We start from the raw sequence: 17349 nt of genomic DNA, 5'->3' as shown, positions 1-17349 counted from the left end.
TACTACAATGAACATCCCACAATGGTAGGGGGATCGATTTGTGAAAGTTGATTTTTCGGATTGCGGACCCTATCTAAAGTCTAATAGAGCAGTCACAGTATTCAGAGAAGCAGTGTAGCAAGCTACTACTTAGCTACGTACGTATGCATGTGTAGTTATAAATAATAAGGAGATATAATTGGTGGAGAACAGCTATTGTCAGCAGGTAATGACTTTTTTTTCTTTTTGGTCTTCAACTTACAGTTGGCCTGGCCCCCTCACTCCTTGGCCTGCTCCACCGCCCTTGACCAACGCTGCACAGTTTCTAATATGTTTCGCTTACTGCTGAGGACGAATTTCCTGACTTTGACATTGGTTAAGTTAAGTACGTATAGGTAGTAATAAGTATATAGTTAGGTAATAAGTAGTAGTATGTTGTAGTTTTCAGTATGTACGTGTGCTATGATCACAAAACACGAACTGGCCGCTTATAATATGTTGTACGAAGTGGCTATATTTACGGGCCCGTAACGTAGGATTTTTTTGCTATATTTACGGCATTCCTAAGTGCGCATGTGCAAGCATCTCGTGACTTAGTCGGTCATGGTGCAAATATTTATTTACCTGGTCGTTTGTTGTATAACTCGAGTAGGCATTCCAGTATCCGAGATTTTTAAATAAAAAAATTCTCCGTATATTCCCCAATAGAACCCTGGCACAAAATAACAACTCGTGTTTAACTTGGGATTGCTCCGTAGTGCGAGCTTCAATGAGGATGAAAATCGCTATGGGGTTTGTCCACACGCTGATCATCATAAAAATCTTAGTGTTGTCGTGCACATTACATATAAGCAAGAGTTAATAATAGAGTTATTAACTCTTGATATAAGTAAGTTTTGTGTTGTTTTGTAATCTTTTCAAGCCTTGTAATGTATGTAGAATACTTTAAAACTTTAAAAAACGTACTGTCGGATAGAAGGTAGTCACTGGTGCTTACTTTAAAGTGCGTAGTTACTTCGCTCGGGTTAGCGATTTTCAGCTCCAGAGTAATTTTCTGATGGCTGTGTCATCAGCTCAAAAATACAAACCACTTCAAAGTCGGCATAACAATGCCGTAATTGAAACCACAACTCCACCTTAGGTATTGTTGCATCATTGTGGCACCTCCACTTTAGTTGTTTACCTTTATAAGTTGTTAACTTGATGTTTTTACTTACTTGAGATAGCCACTTGCCTATGGGTATACACCATTGTATTGAGAAATGTGCAATAGGAGAAACACATTTGCTCACCACAAAACTTACAAAGATTGTTGAGATCCGATACGATCTGAAGTTACTCCCATTACATGTACAAACCTGCAGCTAGAAGCAACTGCAGTTTCAAGGCAGTCCAGATTGCTAGATGGCTTCCTGTTTCAATTGTGCCATTTTTCCCTTTAAAATGTATGGGGAGCTCTGGAGAAAAAATATACCTTTTTTCAGTTTTTAAGCACTGTGCATGCCGAAGTAGCTAATTCCAACCCAACAAACTATATATTTCTGAGATCGGCATTCAATACTCTATCTATTGAGCATATAAAAAGTCCATTTTTCCAAAATTTTAAAATCAGGCTGGAATGCCTAACTCGAGTATCAAACACACTAGTTGTATGAAGGTAAGTTTTTGGGTGAGTTCGAGGCAAGCTAGGGTTGGAGCGAGCGAAGCAAGCGTCCCGGCGAAGCCGGGCCAACCCCAGCTCGCCTCGAACTCACCCAAAAACTTACCTTCATACAGACAGTGAAAGTCATCATTGTGTTTAACAGGCAAACGTCAGGTTAACGTTAGGGTTAGGGTCGGGTTCAGCTTTGGTTTCTTCTTCACTGGTATGGGTTAGACTATAGATTTGTAACATTTAAATAGCTAGTAGCTACAAAAACAAGAGAAATATCCAGCAAGCACCGGTGGTACAGTGGTAGAGCGTGGGTACTCGAATCCTGGATGTGTGGGTTTGAACCTCGATAACATCACGCTTTTTTTCTTCGTTTCTTATACCTTTTTGTGTCACGATTTTATCTAAGTTTTTTTTTTTAATAGTAACAAACTAAGTCATGAGATGCTTGCACATGCGCACTTAGGAATGCCGTAAATATAGCAAAAAAATCCTTCGTTACGGGCCCGTAAATATAGCCACTTCCTATGTCGTAATCAACCAAGTGGCACATAATTATTGAATTTCATGCACATGTACATTGTAGTTAATGAAATGTGAAGTGTAGCTGCCAAAAATAGCTAGCAGTGGGTACATACTAGCAGTCTTGCTCAAATCTGTTCTCTTCTTCACCTACAAAATAACAAAACACACCACATGTCAACCATGCACAAATAGAATTTTATGCAAGGCTCATGCACTCAGGCTCTCCCCATGATGTTGTTAACATCTGTCTAGTAATTGTACAACTTTAAACAGGCTGCAGGACCAGGTGTTCTACAGACTTTCAGCACTTGTGCTGTAAAGCCTTAATAAAAAAAAATCACCATACTGTGAAGTTATACAGCCAACTTAAATTACTGTGTAGCCAGTTGGTTCCTGAGGCATGCATGATGCATGAATATAGCAATGGACAAGTGTACTAGCTGGCCATTTCCTTTCTTTGGTAGAAGAAAAGTAACATTCACTCAATCCACTCTAGAATATAATCACTGATATGTGCATACATAGTTTACTGAGAGAAATTTCCATGCTTGATTGCTTTGAAGTTGCTAGTGTAAATTTGGCATGATAAATATTTAATGTACAGTGTGTACGCACCCCAACAAGATCTTTTATTGCCACATAAAACTTACCGATGAGTTAAATGATTGAACATGTAAGTGCAAGCCACTGTCAATTCTCATCAGATGATCTGAACCTTATATACAACATGCATTCTTACAATTGTAGAAAATTTTCGAATTGAGTAATTTCACACATGCAACAGTACATTTGTGCAAAAAATCATGACTAATATTGGGGGGGTACAGTATACACAATAAACAAAGAAAATAGGAACTTATCATAAAAATAAAAAGTTGTGAAGCAAGGGACTCGAGGGGAGTACTAGCAGACACTTCAGTATTAGGGAGTAGATGTCCACTATAGCTAGTAAATCTAGCTGACCTCCCTTGTTTCACTACTTTTTATTCCTATGATCCCAAATCAAACATAAGTACTTGTAAAATTTTTGTACCACACTTATGACTGGTAAATACCACATCAAAAGGAAGAATAGTACAAGACATACCATAAATTCAATATTGAACTTAAGTACGTAGCCATTGTACATGTGTTACGTTTTCAACTATGTATGTTCACCCCTTACACAGCAATATAAAGAACAGTACAAGAAATCAATTCTGTCACAAAGACAATTCTGTGGCACTGTGCTATGCTTTGCGACCACGGTCAAAATTGATTTTGGATTTAGGTTTTGCAGTCTTGACGATTGACATAGATATTGCCATTGACCTGGTTCTATTTATTTTCGATTTTCATGCACTACTTTGATTGTGCTGGAAATATGTTTTGTGTAAAATTAGCTTGTCTCATTGATCTTTCACTTTCACTTTGACTGCAGTCGCAGATTGTAGTATAGTGGCTATTAGTGTGATACCCCAGCCCCTTGCATGGTAGTTAGCCACAGGAAGCCATATTGTGCTACCACAAATTGACACCTTGTGCTGTCAGCGAAAAGACTATGGGACACAAAGGAGACCAAATACATGATGTGTGCGAAGGCAACTGTCAGACATCTAGCAGTGAATAAATCAAGCCCATAGCATTACAAGTTATGCTACTAATAAGTTAGTCATTCAGGCAGTAGAAAATGCCTCTGAACAAGCAGTGATTTTAAATTTGTAGCAATTTATCAGATATGTTTTGGATTGCCCTGAAGGCACTTTGGGCTTGGTTATATAATACTTCAGCAATACTGCCAAGGTGCCATGAAGGTATTGTGAGGTTGGTTTCAGATCAATTTTATTGTGAGTATGTGCAAACATCCATGATCCCTATTACTGCACTGTATGATGTCACACACACGTATACATGCACGCACGTACACACGTGCACACGCACGCACACACACATACAATTTATACATCAAATGACATTAGTCATGACATCAACAATTATAGAGTATAACTTTTATTTTCCTTTGACAACCTCTACGAAGTCTGTCCCTTTCAATTCCTTTTTGTAGAGACATGATTTTGTCTGTAACATTTTGAGGGTAATAAGGTAGCCACAATTTTTCCAATGTATTATTAAAACATAGGGCTTGCATAAGACGCACTGCAGCTTCGCCACTGATATTGTTGCCCCACATCCACAACTCAACCAGAGAAGTGTTCTCTTTTATTCCAGCAGTTATTACATCACAAGCATCATCAGTGATTCTGTTGAAATCAATGTGGAGCAGCTGCATTTGGTTTACTCTCATGATTGCAGTTAAAAGGAAAATGGCATTACTGGTTGACAAGCTGGTATCAAACATGTGCAGTTTAATTAATCTAGAAGAGGGATGGGTCAACATTTCATAGAGAGCACAATCTTCTCCAACAGTATAATTATGGCTAATTGCCAACACTTCTACTCTACAATGGATGGTGAGATCACTGATCAAGGAGGAGGATAATCTTGTGAGGCTATTAAATCACAAGTTCAATACTTTAATAGTGATATCACTGCCAACCAGGCCACGGTGTAACACATGAAGTCCATAATCTTGAATAAGACAATAAGGCAAATTTAATTTCTCCCACTCCTTGTGTTGTGATTGAGTAAGAAACATTGTGATACACTCCAGATCATAAGGGGGCAGCCTATTGAATCCACCAGATCTAGATGCAAGATTAATGGTTTTATTATCAAAAACTGCTGCTTCCTGTATAGTCTTACAAATTCCTTCTTCATCAGCCTCATAAAAATATCGGAAAAGGCGAAGACATTTTATTTGTTCTTTTAGGAATATTTCTGAAATAGAAACAATGTTACTTCCACCAGAAAGAAACTCTTTAAAAGTTGATTGGCTTCCCTTAGTTAGTGAGGTGTACATTGCAAACATGTTGGAATGAATATCACTCCAGAATTTTGTCTTAAGTATCTTTAGCTCTTCACATGGTGGAACCTGAGTAACATGATATGCTGCCAAAAATTCCTGAATGGAAAAGTGAACAAAGTTAAATGTCATCACTCTTTTAGTAAGGGCAAAATGCTGCACGGCCTGTAGGAGACCAAACCCATTGATCGCTCCTGCGATACTTGTGATAGCTGGACAAGTTGCCTTCACTTCATCCAAGGTAAAAATTAGTTTATTTTTATTAAGGGCCTCAAAGGATAACTTTGATAGCTGTTTGATTATTGTATTGTAAGGTTCCGGAAAGTTACTTAGATCAGTTATGTTGTTTTCTTCAAGTGAAAGACCTGACTTGGCAAGATGTCGACAAAAAGTCAGACATATAAAATAACTGTAAAGTTCTGTAGAATTGTTGGGAAAGGGAATTCCCTGTTTGTACAAATAAATCAGTACCACCATGTTAAACGGAATTGAACACAAGCCATCAATAGTTGCATTGCTTGCAAGATATTCAGTCAGTTTTTTGGCTTCAAGTGGTGTTTCTTTTAATGCCTGTTTTATGTATAGGTTTCGTTCTTCTTCACTAAAACCCAATATGTCAACTATGATAGTTGCTTGCTTTTGGAGCCTCCCTGATGCATGTGGCCGAGATGAAACTACTAAGCCACAACAAGGTAGAACTTTACGATTTAGAATGTCAACAATTAAACTATTTTTCTGCAGATCATCCGGAAATTCATCAAACCCATCAAAAAGGAAAACAACATCTTTACCTCCATTTTTAAATAGGTAGTCACTACATGCAGTGACAATTTCTGTTGCTCTCTCATATCCTTTGCAGAATAACTCAAGAATATCCTTGATGTATGACACTTGTTGCACAGCAGGATTCCGCAATTGCACAAGGAGAACAAATTTAAACTTTCGCAACAATTGTCCTTTTCCCCAACCATAAGCAATTTCTTGCAACAACACAGACTTTCCAATCCCAGGTAAACCCTCAATTAAAATAAATTGTGCCTCGTCACTCTCTTGTAAAGGATACAAGACATCTACTAGCTTTTTAGTCGTGTTGTAGTGTGGTGTGGCTTTCAACAATTTGCTACTGTCATTATATTGGTAAAACGTGGGATGAACATCACCCAATTGGACAATTTTGGTCAATTCCAGTGCTGTTGCCTGTTCAACAGTGTGCTGATCTTGATGATGAGTCAACAGGAGAGGCATAAATTCTTTTGGTGGATTTGGTGGCCATGTTTCTTCATCAAATGCAAATTGCATCTTCATGCTAAGTTTACTTACATTATCAGATAGTATGGACACTGCATTAGGTTCGACTACGTACCCTGTATATAAAAATAACAATGTATAGTATTATGCAAGACACCAATATGCATCCATTCTACCTTGATCAGTTCCTCCATGTTTAATTGTATCAAGTCTCAAGGCCGCCACTATACGAAGATAATAATATTATACTATTATCATTTTAAGCCCAAATAGTACATTTCTCAAATTTATACTACCTACTGTATATGGTATCATACTAGGTAAAGAATAATAATAATATAATTATATTACAAGTTTTCTGATTACTATCATACAGTATGATAGTATCATACAGTACGATAGTACTGTGTATAGTAGGGACCACTAGGCGTGGCCCACGAAATAACATTACCCAAAAAACAGCCTCAATTTTCTCTGATGATGATGAGTCAGTGTTGGTTAGGTAAAACTAAGCCCAGACAAGCTTTCAGATCGACCCGAAACGCCTTCAATAAGTTGCTATGGAATTTTAAAAATAATATATTTAACAGAATTTTCTACTGACTGACTGCCTGACCGCCTGACTGACAAGCGTAACTTGATAATGGCTAAGGCTACGGGCTTGATTTTTTCACTGCTTGATGTCGCTTTGGCCTAAGTGGTGCCTTCTGGCATACCGCAGTACGTATAATGCATTCTTCATGGACTTACCAGTGTCTTCCTTTGTGTCCCATTCATCTTTGCTGACAGTGAAAAGTGTCGATTTGGCAATAGCACGCGATGGCTTCCCTTCATAATGGAAATCGTCTGTACTTTTCATAGTGGCTGTTTTGATTACAGAGGTGCTTTTTGAAACAGTTCTTGATTCGTACTGCTGTGTAATGAGTTGAACACAGCCGACAACGAAGTGTAATGGATACTTCACTTTTTAGATGATAATTGATATAGCTAGCTGGGGCATGCAACACCAATTCAGATGCGGTATGCGTAGGTTCACCAGTCATAATAATAAAATTATTCACAAACAAGTACACAGAAAAAATTGGAATTTTCAGCTACAGTAGGGACCATAGCACATCGATAAAAAGTACTGAAACAAGCTGGAGTAGTGCATGATATTAAATCACAGTAAAACAATGAGAAGTGTTATATCCCTACTGTGCTCAAGACACCATAATGGAAATGCACAGTAGGGATATAACACTTGATACATTTCTTATTGTTTTACTGTGATTTAATATCGTGCACTACTCCAGCTTGTTTCAGTACTTTTTATCGATGTGCTATAGTCCCTACTCTAGTTGAAAATTCCTGTGTACTTGTAGTTAATAATTTATGCTATTACCCATATTCTCATATGCAGTAACACAGCTTGTGGCATGATAATTACTAGTAACTATGGTATGTACAAGTTGAGCTGGATCCTATAATTCTGATGATTTTCCCACATGAATTTGGAAACCAGGTGCTTCATGACTACTTACAAAATACATTTAGCGTGTTTGAAAAAGAGTATGTCAACCCAATTAACTTGCTTAATACTGGATTCTTAGTGAATTTAATGTTTAAACACAGAAGTAAGCGCCTATAAGCATAATTACTGTATTCAGTAAATTAAGTGCATGTAGTTGGACTTAAGAGGTTGTAAAACTTGTAATAATGTTGAGAAGAGCATAGCCACTTTATAATGCATGAGATTTAGGGCTGCAACAAATATTTGATTTGTTCGGATGTTTGTTTGCTAAGATTTTATTTGATCATAAAGACAACCACCATTAATATTAATTTTGCATATATTTCAGAGAGGAAGTGGCCATGTACATATGTGGCAATATGTAGCTGAATTCTAGCACTTTTGCAATCAACATACTACCAAATACTTCAGCATTCATTTGTTAAGACATCCAAACATCCGGATTCCAAATCTGACATGCGTTGCAGCCCTAATGAGATTAACAGTTCCATGTGTGTGACTATATGAGACCGCACATAAATGAGTGAGACTCATGCTCAGTGCACGGCACTTAGTATGTCTGTGTATATAAAAGTCAATACAACTACCTATGACATTCTTTTACATGTTCTAGTAAGATGTTAAAATACAGGGATTAACACTAAACACAGTATTCTAAATTGTTTCACGATTACACGTGATTACACAATTAACAAGTAATTACCTTCTTCGAGGTCTTGATTACCGGACACGGAAGGAAAATTGATGATACCAAGTAGCTTATTCCAAGTGGCAGTGCTGTCCACTTCAAGCCACTCCTCCAATACTGCATCACAACAACGCTCAGCTTTGTGGTAGTTGTCATGTTCTATAATGTCAAGTCTTCCTTTGTGTAGACCCAGCTGTGTCCCTATCACTCTCCAATGAGCAGCATAATTTGGTGAGATGTGGTTCTGGAGATCCTTCAGTAGTGGAGTTGTGTTCACTATGCGTAGAATGATGGCAGTTACTAACTGAATATGAAAGTGTGGAGGTTGTGATTTGTTTTGTATATATGGGATTAAATATCCACTAGTTTTAGATGATCTCCTTTGTTTCATTTCTACGATTCCTACTCAAATGTATTTTTTCATTTACCTTACTTTTATTGTAACATAATTTATGACTGGTAAATCAACACACACTACATCAAATGAAAGAATGGTGCTGGCTGGACATATTATATAGAACGGTCACTGGCTCGGGAGCCCTTTTGTTAATACACCCTGTAACTCTTATTACAAGGGCCAGGTGTCCAAACATTTGTTTGCCTGACTCAGTGCTGTATATTTGGTGACTAGAGTATGATATTTATAATTAAAGTGTACATTGCTGATGGGCCAGGGTTCCGGCTACCCTCCTTAGTCTACTATTTTATACAATCTGTTTTACAGTACACACACATGTGTCCTCAAATACAATGGTAGTAACTAGATAGTATCTTAGAATGCAGTTCATTGAAAATGCTGACAAACTCTGAATATTTGACAGTTTATACATATAATGTGTAGCTGTATAGCTATCTAGACAATGATTAAGGAAAGCTACTGTTTGTGCTAAATAAATATTGTTTGGTTATACACCTGACTAATTCAACTCACAGTTAGCTGTGTGTTTTTGACAACACTCAAATATATTTAATTGTGGCTTTTAATCAGCATGTAGGCTGAGTATTGGGGCTACCTTATATGATAAAGACTGGTGGTATTTATGCAGCCAGAAGTCACAAATAGAAAGATAAAACATCACTGGATGAGATTTTTCATGACATGCCCTGATATATCCGCCCCTAATTTCATAACTTGGAGCACAGAAGGAGAGCAGCAGTAATAGTAGAAACAGAACCAAAGAAACAGTACTGGTCTTAAATAGTAAAGAGCAATGACACTTGCATCATAAACAACATCTCTCTGTTTCCTCCACAATAACATTGGCTCCTGACTTGATTGTAGCTGAACGTTCTAATAGAGTAATTTATTATATAGCTGAATGTTTTATTAGGGTGACTGCACTATTAGAGTATCTCGATCATGCAATCCTTAACCACTGAGCTGCTGTTATCACAATTGTTCACCTCACTTAATTTATACTTTATAAATGCTAAAATCTACTCGATAGCCCCATGAACTGTATAGACCACAACAAAACTTCAAAAAACTTTTGGTGAATGACATTTGAGCATCAGCTCAGAGTAAAAGCAATTCCAGGGTTGAAATCAGGTCAGGCCAACGTCATTAATTATGGTGTCTTGCCTTTAAAGTGAATTTAGTAAAAAACGATCAAGGAAGTAGAGCATGGGAGCAGTTTTGAATTGAGTTGCATAGTTGTTCAGAGCTCTAGATGTTAGTACATTGACTACTCAATTAAAATATTTCAATTCAGTTTGGGTACTTGGATAACACACATCCTGGGAAGTGTAGAGTATTATTCTTCATTACATCTATATAAAATCCTTACTGCATACTTGTCAATGATAACTCATTATTGGAACATTATTAAAACATGTTACAAATTACCCAATTGGAGCCACGCTGTATTCAAGAGTATCAAGACACACGGTAGTGTGTCGTGCAGCCAAGAAAGCCAGCGCGCCACACCATGAGTATATTAATAGGAAGAAAGAAACAGCTTTTTCACATGTGCATAGCTCCATGGTCCCTTCTCCAAAGTGCATCAATTTTTCATTATAGCTGTCTGCCATGTAGGGTAGGCCACACAGCAAATTAAATTAAATTCACAACAGCCATTTGCGAGATATGGGCATTCGAAGCTTCACTTTGTTTTCTTTGTTTCTTCTTATGCAGTATGGGGGGGGGGTTCGATTTCGTTTGTAAAAATAGCTATAAAATGTATGTGTGTAATTCAATTGCCTTGATCTTTGGCACAAATGAAGAGCATATAAAGGTGAATTTACGTACCACATTTGCTGTGAATCTGATGAATATCCTAGAAGTTATGAGCATTTATTCACGTAAATAGATCAAACTTTTGTCATGGCTACAGGGTAAACCGAATATTGAAATTTGGTGTGTACATAGGCAGATCATCATAGCAGTGCCTTTTGATAGTTTGAATAGCAATAGAATTACAGCTACAGTGTAATAGAATTACAGCTACAGTGTAATAGAATTACAGCTACAGTTATACAACAAAAACCAAACAAGTGTAAAATTGCCGGACTGAGATACTCCAATAGAGCAGTCACCGCAGAATAAAAAAGGTACACAAAAAATGTCAAAAAAGTTACCAGAGTTCAAACCAGGGACCTCCATACCTAACACTTGCATCCTTAACCACTGAACCACTGCTATCTTGGCTGATCACCTTGCTTTGGATCGTTCTAGAATTGTATGTTCTATTAGAAGTCCTCAAAAAAATGTGCACTCTATTAGAGTATTACAATCATATTACAATAATATTACAGTAAATCATGCAATACAATACATTTATAAGTCTGTCTTCAGTAATCGATAATCATCATTATGTCTGTATAATGCAAAGAACAACATAACCCCAAAGTCAACTATGGGCTGGTTTTAGCCTTATAAAGTAAAAAAGAAGTGATATCCACACAAAAACAGCCAAGCTATAAAAAAATGGCGTGGCCTTAAAAGCCTGGGTGAAAAAAGTTTTGAAATCAAAGGTGATGATGTACACAGCTATTATTAAAATTTACTAGCATTAACATCATTGTAGCCATTTCTTAGCTGCCACCTTTGATTTCTTTTTCACCCAGGTTTTCTGAGGCCGCACCATTTTTTCACAGGTCGGCTGCTTTTGTGCATATACCATTTTAATTTTTCAAAGCAAACCTATATAATTAATTAGCATATAATATAAGTATGTAGACTGGGGTTGACAGTTACATACTATCTGGGTCAGTGAGTCCCCGAAGCAACCCAGTTTCAAAACTCTGATTGTCACCAAACAACATCTTGAGCAAAATGCATTTGTAGTAATGAGCCATTTACCAATATGTAAGTGAAATGTGCTCTTCTATAGTGCTTATCAAAACACAAAGATCAGCATAATTCATAAATTACTTATAAGCATCAACAACTGTACTTTCACTTTAATACATCATCAGTGAAACTACTGTAAACTAAAGATTTAACATATTAAGGACAAAGATATTGGTCCCAATAATCTGCTGGCTCTATACATATTATTCACTACTGAAAGAGGAAAACCTAAATGTGCACAACTGCGTTGTTGTATGTGATCATTAATAAAGATGAGGTGCATGTGTTGAATGTGATTCAGTTTGTAATGTAATGCGTAGCTCAAGGTTTCCCATGCACTCCCTTAAGATTTATCAGCATGCATTGGCTGAGTGACTACATCCACTCTCCTGAATAAGTCACCAACTGCCAACCATGCCATGTAATCTCCATAACACTTCACGATTGCTGAACTGTAAGAAGACTGAGATAGTGAAATCAGTCATCACCTAATCATAAAATTGTTGAGCATTACAGAGATTATATCGCATACTAATGCACCTACCAATGATATAATGTACTGCCCCTTATATTGGGGATTTGACGTACCTGGATATCAAATGTCCCACAGTAGTGCAAACCTTAAGCCTTCACCATAAACCCCAGATGCAACATGGGAATTTTCATGACATTGTATAGAAGTATATTTAGGTGCTCGTCAAATGCTCCATGGTAGGACAACAGTTTTTCGTGCCCTGTAAAGCTCCAACTATGCCGGAGTGGGGTGGTGGGGAAGTATATTGATAGGTGTATAACATAGTCCCATTAAATGTCATCGTAACACCCACCACACAACACTGTACGTAGCTATGCTACAAAGAGTGGGAGAACATTTTGTACTTCACAAGAACTTCGATTCTTGCATCATTGTTTGCAACTTTATATTACAATGCAAGGGCATCATGGCAATAGTGTAATTCTCAAAGTAAAACAAAAAACAATTATTATTTTACCCAGGATGGCATGCTTACTATCTCCAGCACCAGAGCAGGGTGCTGGACAACTAAAGAAGCTAAGAGGACATCTAACAGTTCCTGATTGTGCTCCTCAGATGCACACTGTGGCAGATTGAAGACTTGAAGTAATGATAAAGACAATGTTGAGCTACTGTATCATTGTGTTGTGGTGGGTAATTAAATTAGTCAAATGGCAACAATGTGTCGTTGTATACAATCACTGGACTGATTGGCTGGACTACAGGACTTGGTTATTTTTCCCACTAAATATCTGGGTGACCATGCAGTTGTAGCCAGAGGAGGATGGCCACATGTCATTATCCTATAATGTAAAATTATGCAACCAAGCATCGTTATAGGTGTTAAGACTTGTTTAGCAGCAGTGCATTGTACTAAGAGGGTTTGTAAGGGCACTGGGATGCTCTGGTATGGATATACAATCTATCCTTTAGAATATTAAGAGGTGTGGAGGTTGAATTAGTTCACCCCTTTCTTTGAGATCATGAGATGAATGATGACATGTAACCAACCTCCTCTGGGTTGTAGCTATTGCTATACATTGAATGTAGAATGTGTTCGGTTGCTGCTGTAAGTAGATCTGGGTGTGATAATGACGTAAACATAGCACTTGTGTAACACATAAAAGTCATTCAATAAGCATTCCAGAATTCAACCTTTTTGCACACAGTTCACAAGAACCTTCAATTCATAAAATCAAATGTGGTGGGAATCAAATCAGCCAAATACGGTAAATAAAAATGTCAATGGTGGATGCAAACACAACCAGGGGTCTGGGTTTCCCCGTGACAGACGTCAATCTAGTCCAGTCCCCACACCCCCAGCAAACCCCAGGAACCTGGGGTTTATAAATCTATGCTCAAACATACCATTGTCTGGAGCACTAAACTTTCGTAGTACCTCACTGGAGTCCATCTCCGCCGGTGGACTGTCTCGTCTGTCCGCGTCTGTCCGGCGTAGAGAACTTTTCTTTTTTTTTTGGGAAGACTGCATCAGTAGAAAACTACTGCTTTTCAGCAGTGCCCATACATAACATACATACACATTAACATATATGCAAGTAAAATTAGCTAAAATATAAGTGTTTAACTTTCACTATTGATTAAATCGCACCAGTGCAATGATAGGGTTTTTCCCACAATCACGCGAGTCTATATTTCCCGAGGGCGTACGCATTAATCCAAACACGATAATATCCGTACGTCATTGGCATGGTAACAAGCTGGAGAGATGTGAAAGGCTCGTGCTCGCAAAGAGAAGAGCTGATTTCTCTACGACTATGTAATTATCTATTAATTACTGTTGTATCAAAATGAACATGAAGCGATATGAGGGAGCTCCGTTCGGGATACAAACAGCGAGGTGTGTTCTTTAATCAGACACATAGATTTATAAACCCCAGCACCCTGTACAACACAACCCTTTTCTGTAGTAGGGCTAGTGCATGAGAGAAAGTTATGTTCAGTATGTGCACTTGATTTTATCGTTACAGGTTCGACATATCTGGGGTCCACCCTAATAGTAAAATGCCGGGTACCTACACGCAAGTGCCATACTGTCACCGAGCTACCACTGCTGAGGTGAGTGAGTGTGCGCACCCTCATGGTGACATGATGGTGTAGTGGGCTGGTTTGGAGGGTGGATGACACTTCATATGGCTGTTAATGTACTATTAAGTTGTTAATTGTTAGTTAAGTGTCACATAACATTTGTGAATGGGTTTAGATGTCCTATTAATCTCTTTATAATGGGTTTACATTTAAAACGATTTGCTTTGTACTTTCATGCCTTTAGTGTCGTAGTTTAGCTCCAGGAGCTTATGATATTGCAGTTGGAGGGTTCAGTGATCGTGAAGTGTTACGGAGGTCACAGGGACCTGGTTGGAGACGAGCACAGGAAGTGGCTCGCCTAGCTGGTATACCACACATGCTGTACAAGGAACAATGGAACCACAAAAAATTTCTGGTGAGTATAAAATGTAATACTGAAGTAGCCATTCAACTTTACTCTGTTTCAGAGGGAGAATCTTGGTCCAGGACGTTACCCCATCAAGGATTTTGTGCAGCTAGAGCAGTTCAGACCATCAAGCCATCGTGGAGTATGTCAGTCCACTGGACCACGTTTAGCTGTAGAAAACAAGGTGATTACTTGTACCAAGAGTTCACTCTTGCTTGTGCGCTGTACATGCTGCTGTAGTTTTAAGTATTACATACATATAGCTAGCTACATTAACTCTTGATATATTGCTAGTATTGATTCTTATTTAGCGTTCTATATTGTAGTTCATATCAAGTCTACCAGGACCAGGTAGTTATGGTAAAGGAGGGATACCTAGTCAGGTGATAGAGGAGACAGCTAAGAGGTCACCAGGTATGGTGGGAATGTTGGAGGGTGGAGGAAACAACGTTAGGACTCAACTCACTGTGGTGAGCTATGCTAGTGTTGTATTGTAGCTGAATGCAATGTTGTGTAATTGTTGCCTGATTCTATGCTATAAATCTATTTGATGAAGGTACATATTGTTGTCATTTTTAGGGTTCCCACTTAGCCCCAGGCCAGTACACTTGTAAAGGTTCTATCAATCAGTTATTAGACAAGACAACAGGCAAGAGAGGTCCTTATGACCTGTTTACTGGTGATCGCTCCAAGTCAGCAAGAGTGAGTATAAGCTATAACTTATCCTATGTTTGGAGTATGTATATTTGTAGGCAGCAAAGAATCGTCACCTTGGTCCAGGGACATATAAGATACCATTGTCGATAGATGAGTGGGGGGATAGACATCACAGGATGCACGGCCAATTTCCTCAAGATGCTCAATACCCACCCAGACCTTGTGAGAGAATGTACTGCTCTACTCTCAGTCAGTGGCCACGTGACAAGGTGAGGTGGTCCTATAAAGGATACTCATGTAATCTAATGTAGAATTGCTGGTCCCAGATGTATGGTACAAGTTCACAGTGTGTAGCTAGCTATACCTATAGGTTTGTAAAGACTATATTCATCCCATATGTAGTATGATCCTGGTCCTGGACACTACACCAGAATTAGAACAGCCCCACCTGCTGCTGGCAGTGTTAGCAGTTATCGTAATAATAATAGAGTGTCGTTTGGATGTAGTTCAGAGAGATTTAATCGTCAGTCACAACAAAACTTCAGTGGAGTCACAGTAAGTTTGTGTGTGTGTGTGCGTGCGTGCGTGCGTGCGTGCGTGCGTGTACGTATGTGTGAGTTGGCATGTAGTGTTAACATAGTGTGAACAAGTGGGTGTGTCCATACTCTGAGTTGTATTCATTATATGTGTGGTGTATCTGAGTATGTGTGCATGTTTGATTACAGCCATCATGCTAGCATGCTGTGTATGTTTTCAGAAAAAAATTAAATCTGTTCCCCAATGCACGCATATCTCACCATTCAAATTGTCCAGTTAATTACTCTGCTTGTATATACTAATTTATCTTTTGTTGTATGGACACAGAATTCTGTAGCAGTTGGACAGTACAGTCTGATCCGCTGGGACCGCAGTCAACATAGGAATGGAAATGTTAGCATTTTCCAATCTGCAACCTCCAGACTGCCAATCAAAGTGAACAGCTCGAGAGAACAACTCTTATCGTAAGTGACTGTTTCTACTCGGCTGTATTAAGGTGTGTAATTGTTTTCATCACTCACTGTGGCTTAACTTGATTTACTCAGTGGTGTAAATATTTTTAGGGTTGTGTAACTTAGGGGTGGGTATACAAGACTTAACCAGAAGCTCCAGTAGTGACTACACCACATGGAGCTACCCATACTAGCCACACTAACCCACAAGTCATCCTGACATGACCCAGTACAAAAGTGTACACTTGGGAACCAGTGTGTCACCGTGCGATAACGCTATCATGTCGTTGCATGTAATAATGGATAGTAGAGTTATTCCTTCCATTTGACCTTTCACAGAATTTTTGACAGTGGTCTGTCCAGATATGACAGACCCTGGAAACAGCATTTATTTACATAACGTACTGTACAGTGTGCATATGTCACTCAGTTTTTTTTGTCCTAGTTCGATACATTTTAACCTCTAAAAGAAGAAAATTCTGTGTACAAACTATGTGTTTATATATTCATTTGGTTTTTATAGAGAGAGGCTACATCCTAAACATCCTGTCAGAGGACCACACACAATCATGAAGACTGCAATCAGACAACCAGTTGAAGCTCCTTGTTAGACTGATTCTAACTACAGCACACCATCACAGGTGTATTGTGTAAATTATTTTATTTTTGATTTTAACCACGAGATGTCCCCTGGAACAACATTTAGTTTGACAGCTTAGTACCATAAGTGATGAGGTGATGGCCATGCATGGGTATTGATACACAAGTACACATTTTTGATTCAAGGTATAGGTTAGTCCTTGCCATGTAGAATTGTATCTGCATGGTTACATTCTAATAGAACACACAGTTTCTTGAAAGCACTTCATGATATTTTGAGGGTTAAATTCCAACATAATAGTACGTAGCTCGCAAACTCAAAATCGAATGTGAAAA

General features: G+C 38.3%; 1 protein-coding gene across 1 annotated transcript; it reads left to right on the top strand.

The window, feature by feature from the left end:
* Window positions 1–14011: 14011 nt before the first annotated feature.
* Window positions 14012–17118, top strand: LOC136256008 (ciliary microtubule-associated protein 2-like). The gene is made up of 10 exons (XM_066048914.1): window positions 14012–14173; window positions 14304–14391; window positions 14606–14776; window positions 14829–14951; window positions 15094–15237; window positions 15347–15469; window positions 15520–15693; window positions 15827–15979; window positions 16289–16425; window positions 16937–17118. Exons 1-10 carry the CDS (start codon window positions 14124–14126, stop codon window positions 17022–17024), a joined length of 1251 nt encoding a protein of 416 aa, XP_065904986.1. The 5' UTR covers window positions 14012–14123; the 3' UTR covers window positions 17025–17118.
* Window positions 17119–17349: the final 231 nt, after the last annotated feature.

Source organism: Dysidea avara, chromosome 5 (genome assembly GCF_963678975.1).
Source record: "Dysidea avara chromosome 5, odDysAvar1.4, whole genome shotgun sequence".
Classification (NCBI taxonomy): domain Eukaryota; kingdom Metazoa; phylum Porifera; class Demospongiae; order Dictyoceratida; family Dysideidae; genus Dysidea; species Dysidea avara.
This window is presented reverse-complemented; position numbering and strand designations above follow the sequence as displayed.

Excerpts from the sequence above, each read along its gene's own strand:
- LOC136256008 (XM_066048914.1), top strand. The coding sequence starts at position 14,124 with ATGAACATGAAGCGATATGAGGGAGCTCCGTTCGGGATACAAACAGCG. Across the intron at positions 15,238-15,346 it reads TTAGGACTCAACTCACTGTG|GGTTCCCACTTAGCCCCAGG; the intron begins GTGAGCTATGCT and ends TGTCATTTTTAG. Across the intron at positions 16,426-16,936 it reads TCGAGAGAACAACTCTTATC|AGAGAGGCTACATCCTAAAC; the intron begins GTAAGTGACTGT and ends TGGTTTTTATAG.